This window comes from Eulemur rufifrons, chromosome 20, assembly GCF_041146395.1.
Source record: "Eulemur rufifrons isolate Redbay chromosome 20, OSU_ERuf_1, whole genome shotgun sequence".
Classification (NCBI taxonomy): Eukaryota; Metazoa; Chordata; class Mammalia; order Primates; family Lemuridae; genus Eulemur; species Eulemur rufifrons.
This window is the reverse complement of record NC_091002.1, coordinates 20881840-20909452: the sequence shown is the minus strand read 5'-3', so window position 1 is coordinate 20909452 and position 27613 is coordinate 20881840. Positions and strand designations below refer to the sequence as shown.

The 27613-nt window shown below is 43.2% G+C and overlaps 1 protein-coding gene across 1 annotated transcript in view; it reads left to right on the top strand.

Annotated features, from left to right (window-relative positions):
- CTNNBL1 (catenin beta like 1) overlaps nt 1–27613 on the top strand; it is a 164916-nt gene that overhangs the window by 125705 nt on the left and 11598 nt on the right. Inside the window, exons 12-15 of the mRNA XM_069495478.1 lie at nt 8579–8676; nt 10786–10866; nt 26903–27040; nt 27272–27344. Coding sequence (XP_069351579.1) covers nt 8579–8676; nt 10786–10866; nt 26903–27040; nt 27272–27344 — 390 coding nt within the window. The remainder of the gene's footprint in view (nt 1–8578; nt 8677–10785; nt 10867–26902; nt 27041–27271; nt 27345–27613) is intronic.

Below are 27613 nucleotides of genomic sequence, written 5' to 3'. Positions count from 1 at the left end.
CTTCACCTTACTAGTGAATAGTCAGTATTGGCCTTGGGGCTGTCTACAGGTCTCCCAGAATCTTGTATTATTTGGCATTATGGGCAGCTACACACAAGTGCTTTGTTTTAATTTATTGTGAGATTAATGAGCCTGAGTAAAGTTGGCCTTGCTCCATTTTACGGTTAGAACAAACCTTGATTTATGGAAAATAGCCCTATTGGCTGAGAAAGCCAAATGATCTAGGTTCCTGTTTTACTCAGCAGGGGCCAGTTAGGATGACCCAGGTAGACTGAAACGTGTTCGTTGGCAGACATGTGATCAGGATGCAGTATGGAAGGAGTTAGTTGGTGATCTGTGACAGGTGTGTAGGTGAGAGAATCTCTTATGCTCTTTTTCAATACAGCAGATCTCAAACTACTGTCTATTGAGTGCCTACTGTGCACATGTCTCCCTTGATACAATGGATTTAATAGATGGGAGGGACAGCCCCACTTTACAAATAAGAAAACTGAGACTTAGAGATTAAGCACCATGCCCATGGCTTAACCAGCTAGCGAGTGTCAGAGACAAGATGTGAATCCATGTCTCTCTGATCCTAAAGCCCCGCATAGGTTAATTAACTCACTCATTGGCATGTCTGGAGCAGATCCTATGAGTTAGTCTTCTCTCTGTGTCTTTCTCAGCAGTGGGACCCCAATAGGCCTACTTGTAAGCAGTCCTCACAGAGAGAGGTAATATTAACCAAATATCTACTGGAATTTGGACCATACCTTTTTTTGTAAGAGCAAGGATGAGAAATGCTAGTCTATCACATTCCTTACAAAAATGGCACGCACTATGAATGGTTGGAGTGACTGCCACAGTCTGGTTGTGCTGTTTTGTAAAGACCTCTGATTTGGGTATATTTAAATCAGGGTTCTTAACTAAGGAGCCTTCACTAACAGATGGGTATGCTGAAACTCCATGGAAATTGTTACATTTATGTATGTATTTTGGGAGGGATAGTATACGTAAGTGTTCATCAGATTCTCAGAAGTGTCTATCATGATTTGGATGGGAAAAAAATTGCAGATCTAGATCCCAGTGGTCCACAGAGGTACGTTTGACCTGAGGCAAATCACATCCCTTCTCTGGGCTATTATTTCTATACTCAGAACCCCAGAGGAGTCAGACCAAAGATTTCTAACTCTCCTTGCAGCTCTGAAAATTATAGAACTCTAACTGCCCCTGGAAAACCAAACTTTTAGCGCCCTTGCATAGACTCAAGGGTCTAACTCATGGCTAATCACCCTTAAAAAACCCTGAAGAGAGCTGGGGGAAGGGTGGGCCAGAGCCACCCCTCCAGGCAGTGTCAGTAATTAGTGTCTGAGGTAGCCAGTTGTCTAACTGTTGAGCAGGGAGCCCAGCAGGCAGGACTCACACTGGCACAATTTCAGTATTGGCTCTCTGACACTCCACCTAGATGCCAGGGTGCCTACCTCTCTACCTGGTAATTTGAAAATATAGATTTGCTTGGCCTTCCCCTCTGTGGAGCCTTGTGTCTGTCTGTCTGTCTGTCTGTGTGTCTCTCTCTGTTTGTGTGTCTGTGTGTTCTGTACTTCCTGGGCCCTCCCTTAGAGATTGTTCTCTGGAGTGGGAGCTACCACATCCACCCTGTCTGTGTTGACAGCTCCATAGCCATCCTTCACCTCCATTTTATCCTGTCGAAATGACGGAGCAGCTGAGCAGTGTTGGCCAGCAGATAAACCTGTTATCTCCCCTGCTCTCTGTGCCAGCAGCTCTCCCCATCTCCTTGGTGCATGAAAAATTGACACCACCTTGGGCTGAAATCTGTTCTTAGAGAAGCTACATTTATTAGTAGCTAATGAAACTGTGTGTGTGTGTGTGTGTGTGTGTGTGTGTGTGTAACTTGGGGTGGCTGAAGTGTTTTCCTGTCTGACAGGCACCAGTGGCTTATGGCAGGCCGCAACATCCAGGTAGAAAGATGGAAGGGACACAGGCAGCTTCAGGTTTCCTGAAACTAGAAACTTATTCTTTACTTAAAGTCCCAAAGAAATAGGTAAATGTCATTTGTTCTTAGTATACCACTGCAATTGATCAAGGTATCTCTTGCTCCAGGCTGGAGTGAGCTGTGGAAATGCATGCTAATGTAGTCTGGTGCCAAAAAAAGATAATTCTTCTATTTAGTACATTTTCTTATTTGAAAATTACAGTTCCTGATACCCTCTTTCCGGGCCACCAGCACCCAGCCCTCCCTCCCTGGTCTTGTAGAGGTATATAAAAAACATTCTCTTGTAACTCTTCCTCATCCATCTTAATCAGCAAGATTAAAAGGGAAAATTATTGAGGAATTCTGGTTCAGTATTTGTGCAACTGCCTGAAACCCAAAGTCTCCTCTTTGTTTAGAGTCTGGTAGAAATTGCTTCTGCAAAGACTAATTCAGTAAAATAGAGGAGTGGTTGTTATTCATGTCTTTCTCCATATTGCCTTTTACTTCATTCTACTCTTATTAAAACTATTAATTTTTTAAATCCATATTTACATAGTACCTGTCCTTTGGGCACATTGAGCCTAAATATGAGGCATATTTTCAGGTTTTCCATGGCTTAGTTTCTGGTCTCTTTTATCTTCTTTAACAGCATTGATGATTGCTTTTTATATGTGGGAAACCTATACCATGGTAGGGAAAGCTTAACAGTTTGGAGTCAGACAACTTGGATCGAAATCTGAGATCCAACCACTTACCCAAGCATGTGACCTTAAATAAGTTAATGAACCTCTCTGAGCTTTGGGTTCTACATTTATAAAATGGAAGTGAGGATAGTACCATTCTCATAACTTAGTTGTGAGTATTCAATGAAAAAACTATATACAGACTCAAATAAGCCTACTGGCATAGATAAACAATAAAAATGATGACAGTTATTAGTATACCCTACTTACTTTGAAATAGGAATTTGAAGCAGCTTACAGCAAAACAATATAGTGGTACTAAATCTTAGCTTTGAATAAGAATTTGTCAAAAGACAAATGTAAAACTAGGGAAAATATTTGCAACATATATGGGAAAAAGTAATATCCTTAATTTATAAAGAGCTCATAGAAATCAAAATTGAGCAAAGGATAAGGCCAGACAGTTCACAGAAAAAGCAATACAAATAGTCAATAAACATAGTGTGATGGTAAATTTTACTTGTTAACTTGATTGGGCTAAGGGATGCCCATATAGCTGGCAAAACATTATTCCTCTGGGCCTGTGTTGGAACTACTCCACTGGCCTTCCTGGATCTTCAGCTTGCAGACAACAGATCATGGGCCTTCTCAGCCTCCATAATCACATGAGCCAATCCCGCATAATAAATCTCTTTCTATATATCAAATATTTATATATATTCTGTTGGTTCTGTTTTTCTGGAGAACTTGATTAATACACATAGGAAGAGATGCCTAACCCTGTTCATAACAAGAACAAAAACATGTTAATCAAAAGAAATTTTTCACCTGAGTTGTCATAATTTCTTGCAATCTGAGTGAAGATATAGGAAAACAGATACTCATACTGAGGGTAGAAGTGTAATTGCTACAACCATTTGAGAAGACAATTTGTCAGTATCTTTCAACATTTTATATGTAAATTTCCTTTGGTCCTCTAATTCAGTGGTCCCTAACCTTTTTGGCACCAGGGACCGTGTTTATAGAAGACAGTTTTTCCACAGACCGGTGAGCAGGGGCATGGTTTCCGGATGATTCAAGTCCATTACATTTATTGTGCACTTTATTTCTATTATTATTACATTGTAATATATAATGAAATAATTATACAACTCACTGTAAGTTGGGATTCCACAGTTAGGAATGTGCAAAAGTATGCCGGAATACATGAACCTGAATGTTCATTGCATTTTTCTCTAATAGCAAAAACAAAACAACCAACAACTGGCAACTACCTAAAATACCCATGAATGAAGCACTAGTTAAATTATGATAAATAAGTTCAGTGGAATTATAGATAGCTAGTAAAAAAAAAAAATGTGGATGCTGATATGGAAAAATACATTAGGAAATACATATATGTGAGAAATACACATTTTTCCCCTGAAAATGTACACAAGGTACTTTGTAGTTTTCTTAGGATAGAGGAATGGGATAGTAGGAACAGTATGGGAAAAGAAAAATATTAGTATAGATGCTCAATACATATTTATTGAGTACATTTTATACCTTTTTGTGTAGTTTGATTTTTACCACATGCATTCATTGCTTTTATTTTAAAATTCATTGGTGGGGGAGTGAAGGGAATCAGTAATAAAACAATAAAAGAAATTCCTTTCCATGATTGAGTATCAGTTCATCTTTGAGCTTCTTAATAGTCAAGGCAAAGAGAAAACCTTGACAAGGAAGTACAAAAAAATTCATTAGGAAAGAGAAACATTTTCCTGATCTTGGTCTCTAAAAGGAATGTAGTTGCTAAGGAGATCGGTCTAAACTCATATCTGATCTTGTTTCTCCCCAGCTTAAAATTCACTGGTAGAGCCGTGTCAGTTTTCTCCATGATCCAGCCTTTGCCCATCTGACCCCTCTCCCACATGTACATGGCACGCCATCCAAACTGGCCTTTGCAAATATTGCTCCTTCAGCCTGGAATGTTCTCTCCTCTTCTCTACCTAAGTTGTTGGCTGTGGCTCTTTTTGTTTTTTAAGATTTTCAGTTGTTTGTTACCTCCAGTGGGAATCCTTCTGGTCAGTTGTCCCTCCTCTGTGCTCCCCAAGTCCCCTTTGTCTACCTCAGTATTGGAACTTGCCACACAGCACTATAGTTACTGTTTTGTTTTCTCCACTAGATGAGGAGCCCCTTTAAGTTAGGAATACTGTGTTATTTGTTTGGGGCCCTGAACACCCTGCACTTTACAGGCACAGAGGTAAACTGGTCAGTGAATGAGTGAGTAATCCGAAGTTTGAGTTCTACCTACTTCTTCTACCAGTTAGTTGTGTGCACAATCATTTCTCTTTGGGCCTTGGTTTTTTCATCTATACAATGAGAGATTTTACTCAATAATCTGAGAACTCTGACTCTGATTGTTTTTTTTTCTTCCTCTGTAGTTGCCAGATTGTCATATATATACCTGGAGGTTGTTAACCAGCTGTCATGCTAAATAATTTCAAAGTTTCAGAACTGATCATGTTAGAATTCCCTGCATTTATTATGGCCTATCTCATGTCTGTTCACCAGCTGAAGAGCTCAGAGCCATACCCAACTTGCTTGGTCAAAGATTGCAGAACTGATTATGTCCCTGACTCTTCCTGACTCTAATTTTCTGTTCTTGGCATGCACAAATGTCAGAGGACTTTCCCTGATGTGTTCCTCCAAAGATGTCCCTTTCTTATCCTACTTTCTCACCCTTAGCTGAGCTCTCTTGGTTCACTGTCCTTACCCTGGGTTCATGATGTTTTTAGCCTTCCTGTGGGGGCAGGGCCTGTTCTTTCCACTCTCCACTTTCTGCTTCACCGCACCCTACCCTGTAGGTGATACAGTAGATGGAGGTTACACCACCTTAATCCCTGCTTTACGCAAGAGTTGAAAGAAAGATATTGGGTGAACCCAAGGTCTTGAGAAGCTATATAATACCTCTGTCCACAGCATAGTTTAAGGAAAACTTTATATTTTTGTATACTCAAAAAATGGAATCTACCAATTAGAAATACTTCATTGAAACTGCTGGCTCCCTAGGGAGAAGCCTCTAAAACTCTAAGGACTATTTTGTAATGGACAGTTGCATATTAGCAATGCAAAGATAATATTGCTCTGAATTTGGGATAGGCACTATTACAAAAGTGTGAACGCTATTTGAAGGCATTTGAAAGATATGCAGAATTCAAAGGTGGTCTGTTCCCCAACCCACACCCACCACGAAAACTTAGGTTCTTCCCATTTATTCAGCCTGTATTTCCAAAATACCTGCTATGTGCCAGACATTATTTTGAAACTGGAGATATAGCAATGAGCAAAGCAGACAAAAATCCTTGCCTTCATGGAACTTATATTTTAATTGAAGAGAGATGGTGAACAAAATAAGTAATATAGTATTTTAGAAGGTAATACGTGATAAAAAAAAATAAAGCAGATAAAACTTGAAAATAGCCATGTAGAGTATTACCTTTTTCAATAGGATAGTCAAAGGAAGGCCTCGCTGAGAGAAGGACAGTGGAGTAAAACTAGATTTGAAGAGTAAGCCATGCAGATAATCTGGAGGAGCATTTCAGGCAGAGGAAATAGCAAGTACAGAGGCCCCGAGGCAGGAACAGCCTGACGTTAGAAGCAGCAGTTAGTCTGAGTCAGAAAGTCATGGGAAAGTTTTAACAGCTCTGACTTTAGGTTTTAGCATGAAGAATCATTCTGGCGGCTCTATGGAGATCAGGCCAAAGGTGGCAAGGGTGGAAGCAGAGGGACTCACTACTAGGCTATTGAATATTCCAAGCAAGAACTAATGGTAGTGTGGACCAGGGTCCTAGCAGTGGTAGTAGTAAGTAAGAGGCAATGCGATACTGGAGATAATCTGAAAGTAGAGCTGATGAGGTTTCCCGTGGGATATGAGAAAGAAGAGAATCAGGATGGGCGTGATGGCTCACACCTATAATCCTAGCACTCTGGGAGGCCAAGCAGGGAGGATCAGTTGAAGCCAGGAGTTCGAGACCAGCCTGAGCAAGAGCGAGACCCAATCCTACAAAAAATGGAAAAATTAGCTGGGCATGGTGGCATGTGCTTATAGTCCCAGCTACTTGGGAGGCTGAGACAGAAGGATTGCTTGAACCCAGGAGTTTGAGGTTGCTGTGAGCTAGACTGTGCCATGGCATTCCGGCTGGAGCAACAGAGTGAAACTCTGTCTCAAAGCAAAAAAAAAAAAAAAAAAAAAGAATCAAAATCATCTTCACTGTTTTGGGCTTGAGAATCTGGAGAGCCTGCTTGCAATTAACAAGATAGAAAAGACTGTGGGAGACAGGTTCCGGGAGGAAGATCAGGAGCTTGATTCTGGACGTCCATGTTAAGTTTAAAGAATTTGTTAGACAACCAAGTAGAGAGGGCAGGTGGACAGGTGAATGTCTGAGTCAGCGTTCAGAGGACAGGACTGACCTATAGATTCACGTTTATGAGTTGTCAGCATGTAAATGGTTTTCAAAGCCATGGGATAAGATGAGATCACCAGGGAAGTGAATATAGATAGAAAATAGAAGCCTAAGGACTGAACAACTCTGGTGTTAAGAGATTGGGGAAATGAGGAGGTGAGGGATGCTCATGATAGAAGTGAAGCAAAAACACTAGTACAAAATTCCATCTATGCTACAGTTAGAGAAGTAAGAATGCTTACACGTGGCCTCAATAGTCGAGTGACTTTTTGAGAACTCAAGGTAACTTTAGCATATGAAAATACTCTTCAGTTTTCAAACAGAATGTTGTTCACTCTATGAGCATTTTATTTCAACATAAACTTTGCTTTGCCATTTCTCCATGAGTAGACTTCTGTCACCTCCTTTTCAAGGTCATTCTTGATTTTTAAAAATTCTTTTTAAAGAAAAGAATCTCTTTAAAACTGAAGCCTATAATTTACCCTTCAATTACCCTCTTCTTCCAAGAATCGGAGAATAGTATTTCATAATAGAAGCCGCTGGGTTATGTGAACTCAGAAAGCATTGTTCACTCTTTTGAAGTGTTCATGGTCCAGCCACCTTTAAACTTAAAGTGGAGGTTTTGGCTCCACCAGAATGTAAGTGATCATGCTGGGCCTCTGTCATATTTCTTATTTAATTCCAGAACATTTACTTGACAAAGTTATAAGGTAATTTGAGAATTCTTTAGAACACATCTTATTTGTTTTTGTTTTTGTTTTTGTTTTGAGACAGAGTCTCACTCTGTTGCCCAGGCTAGAGTGAGTGCCGTGGCGTCAGCCTAGCTCACAGCAACCTCAAACTCCTGAGCTCAAGCAATCCTCCTGTCTCAGCCTCCTGAGTAGCTGGGACTACAGGCATGCACCACCATGCCCGGCTAATTTTTTCTATATATATTTTTAGCTGTCCATATAATTTCTTTCTATTTTTAGTAGAGATGGGGTCTCGCTCTTGCTCAGGCTGGTCTCGAACTCCTGAGCTCAAACGATCCGCCCACCTCGGCCTCCCAGAGTGCTAGGATTACAGGCGTGAGCCACCGTGCCCGGCCATGAACACATCTTATTTGTTACTTGCCCATGTCATGGCTGGTATTCACATTCTGTTCACAGGTTATTTCTGTAAATGGGGGATTTGTTTGAGGTTGTGTTGTGGACAATAAAAATCAATTAATTCCCAGGCAGAATGGAAATTCTAACTTAGCGTTGGTTCACCTGCTCAAGTGTCCTTGAGGAGATCATCCCTTTCGAATATGTTTTCGGACAGTGTGAAGATCAGGTCAGTTTTCCAGTGACACAATTTAGGTGCTTGTGTTAATCAATAGCAGCAGTCAGAGAGGCCTGCGTATTTCCCCCTCAAAAGAACCACACGAGGTTTGAAGAGAGGTAATAATTGCTGCTCTGATCTCAGCATGTTCTCTTTTCTCCTTCCCAACCCAGAGCATGTCTGTTCGATCCTGGCCTCCCTCCTGCGGAACCTGAGAGGGCAGCAGCGAACCCGGCTTCTGAATAAATTCACTGAGAACGACAGTGAGAAGGTGGGTGATTGTTGGACTGTAAGGATGGGACCGGGACTGGCGGGGATAGAAAAAGCTCTTTACCTGGTGTGATCTGAGGGACACTGGGTTGAATGTTCCTGCCCTAAAATCTCTTTTCCAGCAGCTGGGCCCCGTTGCTGTGGATCTCAAAGGTTTTTCTGGTTATTCTGCTTCTCATCTTCAAATGCATTCCCTTAGGAGTAGTAGCACCTCAAAGTGATACCAGCTAGCACTTTCAGGAGATTTTTAAAGCCAATGAAAGTGGATTATAATAAGATTTTTGGTTCACGGATGGTACATGACATAGCAAAGTGATTAAAAGCATTGGCTTTGGATTCGGACATCTAGATTTGAATCTGTTTTTGCTACTTTCGAGGCCACTCTGAGCCTCACTTTCCCTGCTTTAAAATGGAGACATTAATACCCATCTTGAAAGTCAGTGGAAGGTAAATTAGATGAGTGGTGATGAAAAAATGAAGATGATGATAAGGAAGTGGTAGAGCCTGACTTAGAAGAGCTGTGGAAGTTGGAATGATCGTATCAATGAGATTAAATGGATCTTTTCTATCATGCCAAACCCTAAGATTTTTAACAGTAACCAAGAGCTACCATTTATTAAGTGACTACTTTGGATTGGGTAATAGAGCAGGTACCTTTCATTATTGCATATATTGTCACAAAACTGTGTGATTTGTCCTTGTGTGGGTGTTATTCACATTTACAGATAAGGCAGTTGGCACTTAGAGACATTATGTGATTTGCCCAAGAACACACCACTAGTAAGTAGTAGAGCTAGGATTTGAACCCAGGCAGCTGAGTCCAGAAAGCCTACATATTTTATCACACTAGATATAAGTAGGCAATTCCAGATGAGAAAAATTAAGGGTCAAACCCTGCTTTTTAACCTACAGTAACTTCTTTCTTGCTTGTGTCCAAGGTAGGGCTGAAGCTTTGCCTTGCTTTGGAGAGAGGTTTAAGACTGTGTCTCTGAGCCTACCTCTGACCATTTTCTCTACCACCGCTACCCTCACTAGCGGTGTAGCATGATGAAGAGGAGGCCATTGGATTAGAACCCAGAACATCTTAGGAGTCATGTCACCCTGGTGACATCACTTAACATTTCTGTTTCAGTTTCCTCATCTTTAAAATGTGGATTGCTGTCCATCTTCTCTGCCTACCTTATCAGATTTTTTTAAGGTTTAAGGAAAGAATGGACATGAAAATACTGTGTAAACTAAAATATAAAAGGTCTTAGGGTCATTATTGTTGGCTAAAGAGGGTTTGGGCACAGTCTTCCCACACCATCTGTTGCCATGTTGAAGCAACATCTATTTACAAATATCAGCTCCTGAATAAATAAATACCAGAGTTGCCAAGAGCCATGGTGGTGCCAGCCCGATAAAAAGATAAGCCAGGAATTTTGGCTAGATTCACAGTATTCCTGTAGTCTTTTGGAAGTCTTGGGAAAAATGAAACTTTTTCAAACCTACTTGAGTATTCCTCAGGCCGTGTTTGAAGCATGACATTGCTAAACTTAAAACTGATTCTTAAGTTATTGCCGAGCAAAAGTCAGGGCCTTTTTTCAAGTTGCTGAAGGAGTTTTTTCTTGCACTCTCTTCTGACTCGAAAGCAACTAAAAAGATTTTTACTCAGGCATTTTTAAAAAAAGATCAGCTCTGGGGCAGAATCCGAACATGAAAGGTTTCAGTTTGAAAAAAGAAATTTCTATAAAGTTCTAAGTGAATATCAAGTATGTAACTTCAAGCTCCTTCTCTTTGCAGGAAGGGACTTGAATTTTCATTTATTTATTTGTTTTTAACAACTTGGATTCCTGGGAGTCAGAGAAGGGCTGAGAATGCATAATCTCCTTTTGGGAATGGCCGGTTGGTTCACACTGTGCATCCATCCTAAGTGTTTGCTTTGTTCCACCCCAGCTCTTTGATCCGTTCCTGATGTGTCCCTAAGCAAAGCTCATATCGGATGTAAGAAGTGGTAGAGTGGATCTCTCTTTGTAAGGAGTGAGAGTGAGATGAATAGGTGCTCCACTGTTCTCCTGCCTTAGTATTCTCTTTCCTTCTCACTCAGGCCCGTGAAATCTCTCTCTTTCAGGTTGACAGACTAATGGAGTTGCATTTTAAATATCTGAGTGCAATGCAGGTGGCGGACAAGAAGATTGAAGGGGAAAAACATGTACGTATCCCACCTCTCTTTTGCCAGCTATTGACTTGCACTCAGTTTGGGTCCCTTGTGTACGTCATATCTCCCCACAGGATAGGTAAGGGCAAAGGTGCTGTCTAACGCGTTGTAAGAGCAGAGTGGATGACCGTCTGCCAAGTGGTTATAACCGCTCTTCTGACAGGAGTGACAGCCTCTTAGGAGGAAGGATATGTAGCATTGATCCAGGTCTGACCTGGAGTCTGGGTGGATAGCACAAGTACCCTTGACAAGGACTTCTCTTAGAAATCTGGCCAAAGTACAGTGCGGTTGGCTTGGTACTGTGTTGGCAGAGCTTGCCTTGGTAATGCTTGTGGCTTCTATAGTCCTGTGGGAGGCATTTTAAGGAAGGGTGATCACTGCTGAGTGGCCATTGAATCCAGTTCCCCCATTTACAGGTGGACAACTGGAGAGCTAGAGAAGGGAAGCTCAGATGCATTGCAGCCAGAGTGAATACAGGTTCACAGTGGCTGGCCCTCGTTTTCTTATGCTGATGGTAGTTGAGGGAGTGAAACCTGCTAGATTTTTTTTTTTTTTTTCCTCAAGAGGCTGTGCTTACTGTGGTGTCATCCTACCTTCTGTATTTTTCGCATTCTTCCATTTTGGTCTCTGGCATCTGTAGCTTTCTCATCTGTACTCCTTAATCAGGGTGAGTTTTCACGTCTGCTGTTTAATGTCTGGTTTGTATTCTGTCCCCTGCAATACACTCCTCAGTCTTTGGTCACATTGCAAAATGATCCCTCTCTTGCTTTTTTAAAAGTCTGTAGGAGACCTCATTTTCCTTGTGATCTTGATTTTCTGTATCACTCCATCCTCTCTTCAGTCTTCTTGCCTTAAAGATACACTTGAGGTGTTTGAACCTCACTAAGAGAGCCAGTTTCAGCACCGCCCCCAACACCCACCCACCATGTTGGGACCGTCCAGCTATGGCAGAGCTGTGTGCGTTGGGAATTACACTAGCCTTTAGTACTTTCCCTTAGGCTAGCCTCGGGCAGGGTGAAAGACAAAAGCTTGGGGGAAGACAATGACTCTATTGTCTGTGTCCTGTTTTTGTTTGCCACTTTTTATCCACCTCTCCCCTTTCACCAAATATCCCTTCATTTATAAACACCAGCAGATGGGTAACTGTGCTTTTCATTCTTGTGATTTCCCCATGATCCCTAAACCTAGTAAGTCCCCAGAAGTTTGTTGATTGATTGAATTGATTAACCGGGACTTTCTTCTTTTATGCAGTGATACTACTGCAAGATAAAAGGCAGAGACTCTAAATTCTGAGGCTGGAGTTTAGATACTAGCATGTTCCACACACAATTCTTTGATACCACATACCCCAACCCCTTTGTTTTGTTCTTTGATTAAACTTTCTATCTTTTCTTCCCCATACAGTAATTTGTACTTGATGGACACTTAGCAATTGTTAAAGTGCTGGAGTAATATATTCTTTCTCTTTATCTGAGTGATAATTAGAAACAAATTGAAATTCCCCTAGACAGACTTTCATAAGGAAAGACATGAGACAATTAGAACTCCAGCCCTGATGTAATCCCCAATGCTATCTGATGGAGGAGATTCTTGGGGGGGTGGGGGGTGGAAGGAGCACCTGAGAGTCAGGGGACCTGGGGTTTCAGTGCAGGCACCACCAGCCATGGCTTGTCATTGTACCTCATGTAGCCTCAGTTTCTTAGCTATAAGGTGATATTAGCCAAGGCGATTTAATCCCACAAGCTTAATGTTTTCCCTAAGGTCCAGTTAAACATCCTTTGGTAACTCTGCCATTTTTGGACAGTGGAATGGATTAAAAGCACAATGATGGGTTGGTCGGTGACTGAGTTGCTTTCTAGATAGAGGAGCAGCAGCCTAGTAGAAAAAGTAAGGTGTGCACAAGGTAGGGAGCCAGCCCTGGATTTGAATTCCAGCTCTGCCACTTCCTAGCTCTGAGAGCTTGGACAATTGAGTTGACCTCTCTAAGCTTTGTTTTCTCATCTGTAAAATGAGAATAATAACACCTCCCTTTCGGAGTTATTATGAAGGCTAAGCATAAAGTATACAAAGTACCTTTCTCAATAAGTAGAAGCTGCTGCTGCTGGATTTTCCTAGCTTTGGAATTATTGTGTAATTTTTAAGTAAGCCAGGCAGTCCTTTTCCTGAGAGCATCTTCCTTGCCAGCTGTCCCAGAAGGACTCTACCTGGCAGAACAGAGTGTTGGCACTATCAGATGCTTTGTGGTACAGCTGAGGCTTTTTTGAGGGAGACTGTGTAAGTGGTTGGGCGTCAGGGAGCAGCGTGCGTGTAGCTGTTGGGAAACTTGGCCTGCCTCCCCCAAGATTACCTATTATCAGCATCGAAGAGGGCGTGAAATTGATTAGCACTGACATAGAGCAAAGCTGCAGCCACTCTCCGCATTCACAGAGCTGCTGTGTGCCATGGGCACCGGGGCCCTGCCATTCCCTGACAAACATCTGTCTCCTTGATGCCAAGGCCGTTTTGCTGGGCACTAGCAAACGTTCCAAGGCCATTAGTGCTCAGCAGCTTCAGTGTTACTCAGAGAGCCAGGGCGGGTAGGGGTGAGGGACGCCTTTGTGAGCAGTGTTTGCTGCCAGCACTCAGACGCCATCCTAGCAAGTGAAGTCGCCGCACAGGTGTAAAGCGACTTAGAACAACACGACCTCCTTTTCACCTCTCCCTCATGCAGTCTTCTCTCTTAAGTCGCAGTTTGTCTCCTGGAACCCCTATTAAATTTGAATGTCTTACACCAATTGAGAACTCAGCAAATATTTGTTGGCTTGAATTGAATGCGTATTTCTCAGGCATTTTGGTGACATTGACTATCAGATCAGTAATGAATAAATCTCTCACATACTTTGCCAAGTCTGCAACAAAAAACCTGAGATAACAGGCTCAAGTATTGACGTTTTTAGTGTCTCAGAGCCACCACCTTCCCTGTAAACTTAGACTTCCCTGGGCGCAGTACAAGCGTCCATGGTTTGCAGTGACCAAGATCCACTAACGAGAATCCAGCCATTTGGCAAATGTTGACCAGGCGTCCGCTCTGTGCAAGGCACTGGGCCAGGCACTGGCGGGGGTGAGAGGCAGAAGTGCCAGTAAAAGAATGGGGCCCAGGAGTGGTACTGCTGATGAGGGCTGGAAGATACACAGAGCAGAGAGAGGTCGTCTACAGCTAAAGTCACCCTAGACAGTTTTGTGGATGAGTCAGCATTCATGCTGGACCTTAAAATATAGAGACAGCCAAGCGTGATGGTGCGCGCCTGTAGTCCCAGCTGATCAGGAGGCTGAGGTAGGAGGATCGCTTGAACCCAGGAGTTTGAGGCCAGCCTGGGCAACATAGTGAGACCTGGTCTCTAAAAGAAAGAAAAGAGAGAGATGTATAGGGCATTTACAGTCTGGAGCAAAACAGCAAAGGAGGGGCAGTGGGAAGCCAAGTTAAGGTTGGGGGAAGAGGAGAGTTACATTCCAGGAGTGGAGGGTGTAAGGGGGAGAATGTGGGCTTTTAGAGCCAAGCTTTTTCCTGGTTCTGTGTGAACAAATAGCTAACTGGCTTAGCCTTTTTTTTTTTTTTTCCTTAGTGGTATTTTGTTTTCCTTCAGGTGTATTACCCAATTTGTGTACTCTGAGAAATTACATAGGTAGGGGTATGGTGATGATGGATATACCGTATACAAAAGCTGCTTGCACAGGGCCTGGCACACAGGAGGTGGTAAGAGAACCTTTAGTTTTCCTTTCTCTGGAAGGACACACACACACAAGCACACATTGCCCTTATTCCCTAGCACTGCAAGATTTTGCATGATCTGACTCTTCCCTACCTCTCCAACCCCCTCTCGGGCCGCTGGGCTCTACCTTCCTGCCTCAGCGTTTGCGTCTGCCTCTCCTCCTGCCCTGCATCTTCTCATGCTGGTGCTCCTTCCACAGTCAGGTCTCAGCTTAAATGTCACCTCCTCAGAGAGGTTTCAGTGATCGCCATGTGTGAAGGAAACCAACCCCCTCCACTGCTTCATAGCCTGTAATTATTTCATTTATTTGTTTACTCTCTGTCTCTGGGACTGTAATCTCTCTTGTTCATCGTATTCCCAGGACTTACATCATGCCTGACATTCAGTAAGTGAAAGACCACTGCTCATTAGTGTGAAATTAATATCCGTCCGTGGGTATTAAGGATGATAGAGGGTTACCCTGGGCTTTCCACATTATTCCTTAATGGTAATTTTTTTTTTTTTTTTTTTGAGACAGAGTCTCACTCTGTTGCCCAGGCTAGAGTGAGTGCCGTGGCGTCAGCCTAGCTCACAGCAACCTCAAACTCCTGAGCTCAAGCGATCCTCCTGTCTCAGCCTCCCGAGTAGCTGGGACTACAGGCATGCACCACCATGCCCGGCTAATTTTTTCTATATATTTTTAGCTGTCCATATAATTTCTTTCTATTTTTAGTAGAGATGGGGTCTCGCTCTTGCTCAGGCTGGTCTCGAACTCCTGAGCTCAAACAATCCGCCCACCTCGGCCTCCCAGAGTGCTAGGATTACAGGCGTGAGCCACCGCGCCCGGCCCTTAATGGTAATTTTTAACCCTAATTCTTGTTTTCTCTATGATTAACCCTGTCGTTAAAATATTTAAGTACAACTATATGGATTCTGCGGCATAACTGCAGCAATATTCAATAAGGAAAAATACTTTCCCTTGGAAGAATCTACAGGACTGCTAGATAATTTTATAGACATTCAGTTCAAATCACATTATTGCAATAATCTGTAACTGGCAAAGACTTCCATGTCTTGGGCAGTGGCATTATGCTTCTTTGTTATATTCAGTATCCATGCGATTCCAGGGCCACAGTGTATCTGGACATGCCCTGGGGGGTTCTGGTTAACAAGATTTGACCTGAACTTTTAAAGGGCATGTAGTTCTTAAGACTCATCTAGTGAACAGCAGTTCTTGTGATCTGTAAATATCTAGGGTTCTTGTCTCAGCAGATTTCACTTGACTCCCCAAACAACATGAAGCCCAGAAAATACTAAGGTGCCTGTTGTTGGGAAGATGCCCCGACTTCTTGGTTACTTCCAGTTTCTGTTGTTTAAATGTACAGAGCATGCCTGGCTTTTGGCCGTCAGAAGTAAGACATAATTATATAGGTACTGGCAGGGATTGCTAAAAGAGGGAGGAGAGCCTTGGAGAGAAGTTGTACCTTTTTTAGTTCCTGGGAAAATTATACTCAGCAGGTTTATTCAATAAAGTGTTCTCACCACATACTTTGCACCGTAATGACTTACAAATTGCATGCTAATTTTGCCACAGTTAAATCATTCTAGGCTTTATCCTGGAAAGAAAAAGATGGACTCCTTGTAATGAAACAGTATCCACAGGACTTGATGTCTTAAACAGACTTTGTATCCTTAGCATTCGAAACTCATTTACGGATTTATGCGAAAGGAGGTGAAGTGCAGGAGTGAACGTGTGGGCTACGTGAGCCTAAAACGGGTGAGGATATAGACGGTGGAAATGCGAGGCTGCCATTGATTCTTCTGCTAATTATACTGGCAGATTCTGGGACAAGCTTTAAAAAAAGAGAATCCTGCTGAGAGTTCCTCTCAGCTCTTCTTTAAACCAGTGGTTCCCAGGCTCCCTCAGTCCATGAACTGCCAGAACACAGGTTACAGCCTGCAGAAGCTAGCGATGTTGGGGGAGGGGGCCTCGTGGTGCTTTTTCCTCTCTCCTGCCTCCCGCCCGCCCCCTGGCCAATCACAATCATCCTTTCTACTATGGGAAGAAAAGTACAAAGGACCTGAGCTCTGGTCCCACATCTCTGCCATTTACCTTGCATTATGTCCTTGAGCACTGTTTTGCTTTTCTGATTCTTTCTGTCCTCATTCAGTGGGCTAATAGGCTCTCCCCCTACTGACCTTACGGGCTTGTTGCAAGGTTTGATAAGATCAGGGCTATGTGCCAGGGCCTCCCAAATTTCTGCAGACTCATATAGCCAGCTGCCACCTGGACTTCATCCACAGGCTCTTCTGACTCAGCAGGTCCAAAACCAGGCTTATGGTCTTAACCATGTGTAATCTCTTCCCCTTCCTGCCCACACCAGGGCCACTCACCAGTTTGACCAGGTCAAAACCCTGGGCATCTTCTGTTTGCTCCTCTCTCCACCTCTCACCACATATCCATCTGGTAAATTTGGTCTCTGCCATCTGTGCAACCTCTCTACTTTTCTCTCTCCTCACTACCAATACTTAAGTTTGGCTGCCATCATCTTTTTTTCTTGCATTGGTACAATACCCTCCTAACTAACCAGTCTCTGTCTCTAGGTTCGTGCCCTCCAATCCATTTTCTACATGGTAACCAGAGATTTTTCTACAATGAAAATTAGTTCATGCCACTTCTGTACCCAAACACAGTAGACTCTGGTTCTTACCCTCAGGATATGGTCTGATCTCCTTCGCCAGCTCACAGTGCCTTTCCCCAGTTTGTCATCTGGCTGCCTCCCTCGCCCTCGTGATGTGCAAAAGCTGTTCTTCACCACTTGTGCTTCCCTGAACTTGCGCTTTCTCAGATCTTCTAGACATTTGCCTGTTCCTATTTACTTTGCTTCAAATACCTCTCCGTGCCATCTTTTCCACATCCCCTTCCTGAAGCTGGCTAATTCCTCTGTGTCCTTTAAGGTTTTGGCAAACAAATTTGAGTGTCTTCCATGTACCAAGCATGCTGTTCAGTCTCTCACTATTTGTTTCTGCAGAAGGTCTTCCCTGAGACCACCTGTAGCCCCTCTCTGCATCCTGTGCACACGCCGTGCACTGCAACCTTAGCGTGAAGATCGGGGACTCTGGAGCAGATTGCGTAGATGCAGACGTTGGCTCTAACTCCTACCAGCTGGGTGATCATAAGCAAGTTACTTAAACTCTGCTTCAGTGTCCTCATCAGTAAAAGGATGAGAATAATAGTTGCTATCTTATAGGGCTGTGGGGAGGATTAAATAAGCTAATACATATAAATCACTTAGAATAGTTCCTGGCATAAGGAATTATGCCGTGAATGGTAGCTGTTATTTATTACAAGTATTTTTGGCCTGCACACTTGTCTGTCTCTCCCTTTAACTGTAAGTCTTTGCAAGTAAGGACTAATCTTACTTACTTTCTGTGTTTCTCCAACAGGGTTGTCGTTTTCTGGGCTTGTGTTATTGTATCTGCTATCATGGAAGCTCTGGTTCTCAAGGCTGGCATAGATGTTGTCAAAATTCAAATGAGCAGTCTGGGTTTTGGGAGGAGGGGGGACTGTTAAGTAAATGTAGACATTGAAAACACACCTGTGATGGAGGCATCGTAGTAACACATAGAAGGAACATGAGCATGGGGTCATACAAGCCCAAGGTTAAATGCCAGCTCTGCCACATAGGAAGTCTGTTCTCTTAGGAAATGCCTTGCCCTGCATGTGTGTCATTTTCATGGTAGTTTTATTGTTGGGTCATTTTGAAGATTAATGAGATATTTTGTAAAAACCTGGCATATGCTTGTGTGCTAAAGTGAGCTTAACATGTAGTCAATGTCTTCTTTGTGGGTAAAGCTCTGGCCTGAGAGTCTTGGATTCTTATCAGAGCTGCCATCAGTTAGCTATGCATTCTCAAAAAAAAATTCCTTTACTTATTCTCCAGCCTCAGTTTCCCGAGTTGAAAAAGACATGCAGTCTTTAGAATCCTTCTCTAACAGTCTGCCCTAATTTAGAAGCTTTTGGAGGAAGGTTTTGTTTTGCTGATGTTTGTGCCTCTGCCATCTCTAATTACCTCTCTCTCTTGCGGTTTAAGTGTCTCCCCTTGCTTTGGGAAAAAAAAAGACACTGGCGTTTTCTGAATGGTGGGGCCATTCCTGCCCATGACTACAGACAGTTACTGTGTCATTTGTTGGGGCTTCGGGTCTACAGGCTCTGAGTCATGTCCCCTCTTATTAAGGCAAGAGAGATTCATATTGGCTTCATAGCAGCCTCTTATGACTGTCTCCTTCTATCAGCGAGGGGCAGCTCACTGCCTGTCGGGGGCAGATTAGAAATGGCATCCGCATGCTTATTTGGAGGGCTTACGGCTTGCCTGCTGAAAGAGACAGAGGCATGTGGAAGGTGGTGATTTGGTAGGGCTCCTGAGGACAGATTAACATTTAAAGTGAGGACGTGGCTGGGAGGGGGGAAGACACACACACACAACCCTGCAGAAATGGCACCTTGACGCTGCACATACCACCTCCTTGTGTATCTTTGGAGATGAATCTGTTTATTTTAGCAGCCCCCAAACAGGCTTATGCTGCTGTGAATTGCAATCTGTTCTACTTAATGCGCCATTCACTGAATTACCATCTAAGTTTTTATTCTAGCCCTCTCTTATGGAATGAACAAAACAAAACCTACTAGAGTATTTTTTTTTTTTTTAACTTTCTCAGATTGCATGTGGAATTTGCTGGTCTATTTATAGATTTTTTTCCCCCTTTTTAAGTTTCTTTAATTTTTAGGGAAAATATAGGCCAAGAAGCTAGGTGACCTTACCTTTAATGCTACTGGTTTGCATTAGTCCCCAGATGTGGCATAAAGAAAAATATCCCATCTATTTGCTAATACTGGAAAAGGTCCGTAAAACAAAGGCTTTTTCCTTCTTTGAACTATGAAAGTGAACATAGGTTTGGAGCCAAACTCGTGCGGTGCCCTGTTTCCACCACTTACTCCACCGTGAGCTTTACGACCTTACACACATTCATCTCTTTGAGCCCCAGTTTCCCGTTTGAAAAGTGGAAATAGTAGTAGTTCTTACTTCTTAGGGTTCTTGTGAGGAAAAATGAAAAATCCGTGAAAGTGCTTAGCAGGGTACCTGGCACTCAGTAAGGGCTTGGGAAATTTTGCTATTACTATTATTATTATTCCATCTTTGCTGCCCATCTCTTGCCAGTGAAAAGACTAATAGAAAAGGCCTTAGATTATGGAATTATGTTCCATTCAGATCTCTAACTGCAACTCAGTGATAGTCATTTTATATCTGTCTCAATTTTTCCATCTGTGAAATCTGAAAATGGTATTTGCTGTACATACCCAATACAGGGCATGTATAGCAGGTGAGGTTAATGCAGGTGTCCTGCTTTGAAGAGTAAAAAATGCTGTGTGGACGCTGAGTTGTCATTGCTTCACAAAGAAGGCAGTCACCTTCACCCTCTTCAAAGGTGAAAGTTGAATGAATTAATTTGTAGACGACTTCCTTTAAATCTTCACTCTCTTGTCCTTTTTCAAATACAATCCAATGTACATATGGATTTTCACTCTGAAGTTTTGTAAAGTGAGAAATACCTACAGCACTTAAGGAGGTTACTGGATTCTTGGAAATTTCTCTTTACTCCCTATTAATCATACTCCCATTGGAAGAGCACTTGATTTGCATGCCCAGATTGTTTTAACATGACCTGCCTAATGCAACAGCAGAGTCAGGGGTTGTGTCTTTGTCACAGGGAAGTTTAATTTATCGATGAAAGGATGAGCTACTTGGCAGTGTTGACCATCATATCCTGTTGAGGTGGTGGTGCGTATCTCCAGCTTGAGGCATTTCTCACAGTGGCCCTTCTTTCTGGGAGTACCATCAGCCAGCATCTTAGATCCATCCATCCACCCATATGAGGCAGAAATTCATTACACCTGGTTATTCAAAGTGCTTCAGTCCTAGATTTGTCATAGACTATCAAAGCCAAAACGAACCTTCAGGAGTCCCAAATCAGAGAAACAAAGGTGTGGCACACTGCCACTCCCAATCCAGCAATCAGTGCAGGCATTGCTAATCGATTTCAGGGCTCTTTCCCACTGAGCTTCAACTGAGCTTCACAACCCTCTGTCCTACAGTACTCTGCAGCCACTACAGTGGGTTAGAGTTTGCACTCAAGATGAGCCCTATTTGCCTTCCTGATCTAGTGCAGCCTTCTTATTTCCAAGCAAAGAAGCTGAGGCCAAGAGAAGTTAAATGACTTGTCTAAGGACACTAGTAAGTTAGTTTTAGAGCTGGAATCTGATCTCATTTTCTTATACCCTGTCCCACCTTGTCCCTTGGCAAAGGAGCTTGTTTTTAGAATTTATACATCATGGTTTGGAGAAGTTCCAGTATCTAACTTAAATACTTCTTGCATTGTCAGAGGGTCTCTTGAGAAGGAAGGAAGGCAAGGGGAGGTTGGGTACCTTCTCTAGAATGGGATACTTGTGATCTGTTTGTTCAGTCGCCATATACATAGGAGCTTAGGCTGCAGATTTGATCTCTGCACGGGCGAGCTGGCTTCCTTCTCTTCTTTGTCAAGTCATTTTTAAAACATCTCATTGGCCAGTTGGGCATAATTTGGCTTCTCCCTACCACTGGAGAAGCAAATCCCCTTGCATGTTCCTAGTGCATAACTGTCAGAGTATTCTAGATCAGACTCCTTCAGTTCTTCTGGAGCTTTTTATGAGGGGAAGAATATGGTAGAGAGCAGCTTGTGGTGATTTTTTTTTTAATTCTTAGAACTTTTATATGACTTCTCCAAGGACTGAACCCTAGCCAGATGATCATGGGTTGAGCTGTGTTGACAGCCATTGTAAAGTTCCAGGCACCCTTAGAAGTTCTTTCAGACATCTAGGTTCTACTTCATCACACACAGATATCCAAGGAACCTATCAGGTCTCAAGATCAACTATTTAGTGTCTTGGAAACCCATAAAAGGAGTCAGAAATTTAGTAATCCATTTAAAATAAGTTGACCCTGTCCATACAGAGTAAAACGAGTGGAGAATAAAGGTGACGTGCCATCTTACTTTTTAAAACAGACCAAAACTTGAGATGATGTACCTAAAAGAACTCTACTTAAATTTTCTCACTTCATTATTTTCCGTCAGAAGGATACATAATCATCCTACTTCTTTTATTTCCCTTTAAACTCTGAGTACACATTTGTGCTCGGTTCCCCTGAATCCATTCAGCAGTAAATATTCCACGCCACAGAGTTGTAACGGACTAGATAAGGTGCTACCGTGACAGCAGTCAGCTTCACTGCAGGCTGGTTTCTATGGCGCTTCCAAAACTGCCAGGGCAGAAACTTCGTCTTCAGAAGCCAATCTCTGTTTCATCTCTGTGCATGTTCAGCGCAGCATTGGTGATGCCTTTCTTGGCGATGAGCTATAGTCATATCTCAGATCTACATTTGAAAATTTCACTTGCAAATCATGTGGCCGTATGTCTAAAAGTAGAATGTCGGATTGAACATTGTCAGAGTCTTGAAGTTCTGAGGAAAGAGGAAAAAATAGAGTTTGGCATTGCTCTCTTGGGTCTGTCCTTTCTAGATGACAATATAGAGAAACTGGGAAGTACAGTGTGTACTTGCTCCGTTAAAAGAAGTTCAGATTGTGGAGAAAAGGAAAAATTACCAGGGGCACTTCTGACCTAATGAGACAAACTTGATTTCTCGAGGCTCCGTGCTCGATCCTTCCTATCACTCTTATTCAGCATCTTCCTGTGTTCTTCACACAGCTCTGAAATCGGTGCCTACACAAACTTGGTAGTATGAAAAGAGCACTGACTTGGGTTTGAACCCCAGCTCCCCGTCCACTAGCCTTGGGGGGGTTGCTCTGCCTGAGCCAGTTTCCTCATCTAAAATGGGGTAAGAATCCCTGCCTGTCTGTGTTAATGAGAAGAAAAGGAGTCGATGTATGGAAAGCACTCAGCACTGTGCCCCTCGGTGACACTGGCGTCTCCTCCTTGGCGGATAGGTGGTGATTATTCACACTGCCCCACACAATGCCTCGTACGTAGTAATCAGCCGAAAATAAGATGATCTACTGATAGCTGGGATCTAATGAGCCAAAATATATATATATTCTTACTCCTTTCTATTGTTTATTTATTTATTTATTTTATTTTATTTTATTTATTTATTTTTGAGACAGAGTCTCACTCTGTTGCCTGTGCTAGAGTGCTGTGGCATCAGCCTAGCTCACAGCAACCTCAAACTCCTGGGCTCAAGCGATCCTCCTGCCTCAGCCTCCCAAGTAGCTGGGACTACAGGCATGCACCACCCTGCCTGGCTAATTTTTTTTTATATACATATTTTTAGTTGTCCAGCTAATTTCTTTCTATTTTTTTAGTAGAGACGGAGTCTCGCTCTTGCTAAGGCTGTTCGCGAACTCCTGAGCTCAAATGATCCACCCGCCTCAGCCTCCCAAGTGCTAGGATTACCGCACTTAGCCCCTTTCTATTGTTTTTATTAGTGATGCTGTTATTCTACTGTTACTGTCCCAAGCTAGCCAAGTTGACTTTTCTATACCTTTACACTATTATTTCCTCTGCTTGGACTGTCCTTTGCAACCTGTGTAACTCCAGAATCCAGCTAAAATATTGCATTTCCTTTGAACTCTCCTGACTCCTCCAGATAGACTTAGTCCGTTTGTCTTCCGGGTTCCCACGGCACTCAATACAGTTTGAGAGGTCCCTTATAACAGTCATTATTACATTTTTAAAAAGTAATTTGCTCATATTTGTTATTCTCATTAGCTTATAAGGTCCTTGGTTATGTGGGCTGTTTTATTTATCTTTGCTGTCCCAGCCCATCGTGCAATCCCTGGCACAGTTATGTGTTCAAGACATCTTTATCAGGTGAATGAGTGAATGCGTTCCACTCCAGGTTCCCATGTTTGCAACCTCCAAAGCTCTCGTCTCTTCTCCTTCCTTTCCCCTTCCCCTTCTCACATAGGCTGGTGCTGTGACCCCCCAGCTGTGCACTCTACCTGCCTCTCTACACTTTAAGCCACTGTGTCCATCATGTGGCTGTTTGCATATTCCGATTCATGGCATTTTCCTGCACGGCGCTGACTGACAGTCTACAGCCCGTCATATCTAACTTCTCCGGCCAGCATCTGAGGCTCCCATCAGCTAGCCTTCCTGATATTTCCACTTCTACCCCAGCCACACAAGTCTTAGCACACACAGCTCATTAAATATCTTTGAACCTCTGCCTACGTTTTTTTCAATCCTGTTTGGCAAATGCTTTCTGAGAGCCTACTAAGCAAAAAGTACCTTTCTAGGGTACAAAGATGAGTGAGTAAAACACAACTCTTCCTTTCAACGAACCTGCACAGGGAAGAGGCACACATCTAAAAAACTAGTACAAGGCAGGCCATGGGAGGGGCATAACAGAGGTACAAATCCAGGTTGTGAGGGTTTTAAGGAGTGAAAAATCATATCTGCATGGGCATCTCAGGGAATGTTTGTGAGGCGCACATCACATTTTAGACTTTCAATATATTATGGTGGAGGCTGAGGGGTGGGCAGTACCAACATTAGCAGCAAGGTGAGGAGACCAGAAAAGGGAGGCAGGCCTGTCTGTAGGGGCGGGGTACTAGTGAGCAGAAATAAGGACAGCAAGGGGCATTTCCCATAAGGCCTCGAACAACTCAAAGACCTTATCTTTGAGGCATTCATTCTTCTGTCTCTGCCCATCATGAGCCTTGAAACTTACCCTAAGTCACTTCGTCCAGGACACCCTTACAATTCAACCAAACCTGATCACCTCCCACTTGTAATTATTATATTTTTAACTGTGGGCTCACTGTATCCCTTTACTTTCCGGTCATTTCCTATGCCTCTGTGACCTCTCCAGTCAGTCAGCTCTTCAGTGACTAAGCCCAGGGCTTCTCCTTACCTCCGTTGTCCTTCTTTTTCTGCCTTAACTCAATGCTTAGGATGGCGTTCCTGCCACTAGTCACTGAGTGGGGCCAGAGGTCTGAACAGTGTGCACCACGTTACTCATTTCCCCATCAGCGATGAATCAGGCAGGATTCCTGTCCCTGGAGAATCCGTATTTTAGCAAGTGGTAATTCTGAGCAACTTAACCTCTGTGTGCCTTGGTTTCTAATTCGTAAAATGGGATTAATAATCCCATCCCTGGTCTCTTTAAATTTGGTAGTAACTGCTGTACACTTAAGGAGTTCTGGAACAGGAAGTTATGCTTATGAGTAAATGAGAAACTAAAGAAAACCTTCTGTTTTTAAACTGTGTGGACATCAGTTCAGTGCTCCATGACTACCTTGTGAACATTAACACTCTTACCAGATTACCAGGGAATTTGCTACTCAATGAAGCTGGGAATTATGGTGCTCATTTGCCAGGCAGTACAGGGCCTGGCAGTCCGCAGCCTTCTTGGCCTCATAGTCAAAGGCCTTTAGGAGCGAGATGAAAAGTGGCCGTCTGTTTCTACAGGCTGGCCCCTTGGGCAAATAAAGAAGTGTATTATCTGCGTCTAAATAGTCTCTGAAGGATTCTTGGTGGAGATTGATGCCCACAGTGGTGAGTCCTTCGAGTTGGGGAAAGAGGAAAGCGGGGTCCCAAGGGCCTCTGTCAGTGACAGGAGCCTGAGTTGTCAGAAGGGATCGTGGCCATAAAACTACCGACAGAATTAAGAAATGGATTGCTGCCGTCAGGAGCCTTCGTAGGCCTGTCTGCTGGTCACACAGAACAAGTCCCCACACCCAGTTCTCGCTCCTGAGAGCTCATGGCCCAAACCAGAGATGTCTTTTTTCTCTCATTCACTGCACGGATGTTTGCTGAGCTGGGAATATGAAGACCGACAAATTAAGGTCTCACCTTCACAGACCCACAGTCCACTCTCCCGGAATAAAGGCTGTAGACAGAGAGAGGGAGGTGATGGTGACTGAAGTCAGTGTGACAATGACATGGAGTCGGTGTGAAGATGATGTGCAAGAAGATGTTGTGCTGTGGAATGGCTTGTCTACTTGCTCTCAGGGATTTTAGAGAGGAGCAGTTGTTAGCCTTAAATAATCAGGAAAGGCTTTGTGATAGAGGTAGTTTAAAAATAGTGTGGGCTGGAGAGATACCCTAGAATCCCAGGAGGGGAGGCGGTAGGGCCCTGAGCTGGGGAGAAGAGGTCTCTTGGCAGAAGTGTTAATAACCCACTAGATGGGGGTGGGGGAGGAATGGTTGAGGGGCGATAAAGATGCTCTGAAATTGATTGCAGTGATGATTGCACAACTCCGAACATACCAAAAGCCATTAAACTGAACACTGTAAATGTGTGAATTGTATGATATGTGAATTATATTTCAATAAAGCTTTAAAAAAAACAACAAAAAAGAATCCACCAGAGAGGACTAGACATGGGGACAGCAAGTCTGACAGGTCCGGGTTACAAAGCAGACTCCCCTCGCTCATCAGGGCCTAGTAGGGTGTTGGACTCGTGGGAGGCAGTGGAAAGGTTGCAGCATGTGCACCTGACAGAACGTAAGACAGAGGGGCGCATGTCGAAAGTTGGGTGCCAGTGCCGTCGGTTTCACCAGGGCACCAAGACAGAGTTTGGAGAAAGGGGACCTTTCTTGCCTTTGTTTAAGTTGATTTGGAAGAGAAAGAGAGTTACATATACAGATTTCTCCTCAACTTACGATAGGATTACATCTCCATAAACCTATTGTAAATTGAAAATGCTCTAAGTCAAAACTGCGTGGCTGGCTGGGAGCTGTGGCTTGCTGCCGCCCGCGTCGTGCGAGAAGTGCGGTTTCCACTGAATGCGTATCGCTTTCACACCATCATAAAGTCAAAAAATCGTACGTTGAGCTGTGCAAGTCAGGGACCATCTGTGTCTTGCAGAGAGGTTATTTATGAACGCCTGTACCAGAGTAAAGAATGTGTGGAAGCAGATAAATAGCTTAGATTTGTGTCTCTTCGGCTTCTTTTTTTAGGTTTAAAATGTGGATGAGATCATTTTGGCCCTGATTCATTGGATAGATGATAATGGGCTTTAAGCTTGACTCTTGGGGCCTCTGTAGTCCATTAAGAATGAGGAACATAAGAAACTTGAGACGTTAGAAAATGGGAGAAGTAGACAAATCAAGAATAGATGGATTTTTTGTTGTTGTTGTTGTTGTAGTTGCTTTTCTTTTGGGTATTATGGCCAGACTAGAAGCCCATTCTTTTCTCCCACTCAGTGTCCAGCTTTTATTCCCAAATGTTCATTCATTTCTAGGACATGGTCCGGCGGGGAGAGATCATAGACAATGACATCGACGATGAGTTCTACCTGCGGCGTCTGGACGCTGGGCTCTTCGTTCTCCAGCACATCTGCTACATCATGGCTGAGATCTGTAACGCCAACGTCCCCCAGGTAGGAGGGTCTTCCCCTGGGTGGGTCTGTCCATCCTTCCTTGCCACCTGCTTAGGTAGAGACTCTCAAGGACGGAAGTGGATTGTGCTGTCCTTGAATTCCTTTACTCCATGTGGCCTTCTTTTTCAGGGAGGAGGGTAAGGTAAATAATTTTAAGATGGTGCATTCTGGTATCTCCCAGGACAAATGTCCCTTTTTCTTTCTTTTCCCTTTCTTTCCCCTCATTATTAGATTCGCCAGAGGGTTCACCAGATCCTAAACATGCGAGGAAGCTCCATCAAAATTGTGCGGCACATCATCAAGGGTGAGTTGGTGCTACTGTGCCTGGGGCCGCGGGGAGGTAGGGGATGCTCTGTTTCTGCGTCTCCGTCAGTGTCCCTGGCATTTGGGGCACAGCATTTTCGGCATAAAAGCGTAAGTGTGTTGTCCAGTTCACCGCGTGTCCAGGCCATCTTTGTCACGTACTAAAAACTAACCTAGTTGTTCTCTGCCTCCCACCCTCCAATTCCAGAACTTAAATACATAACAAACAAGAACAACTAGGACTTGGAAGTATTTGTTAAAAAATTTTAA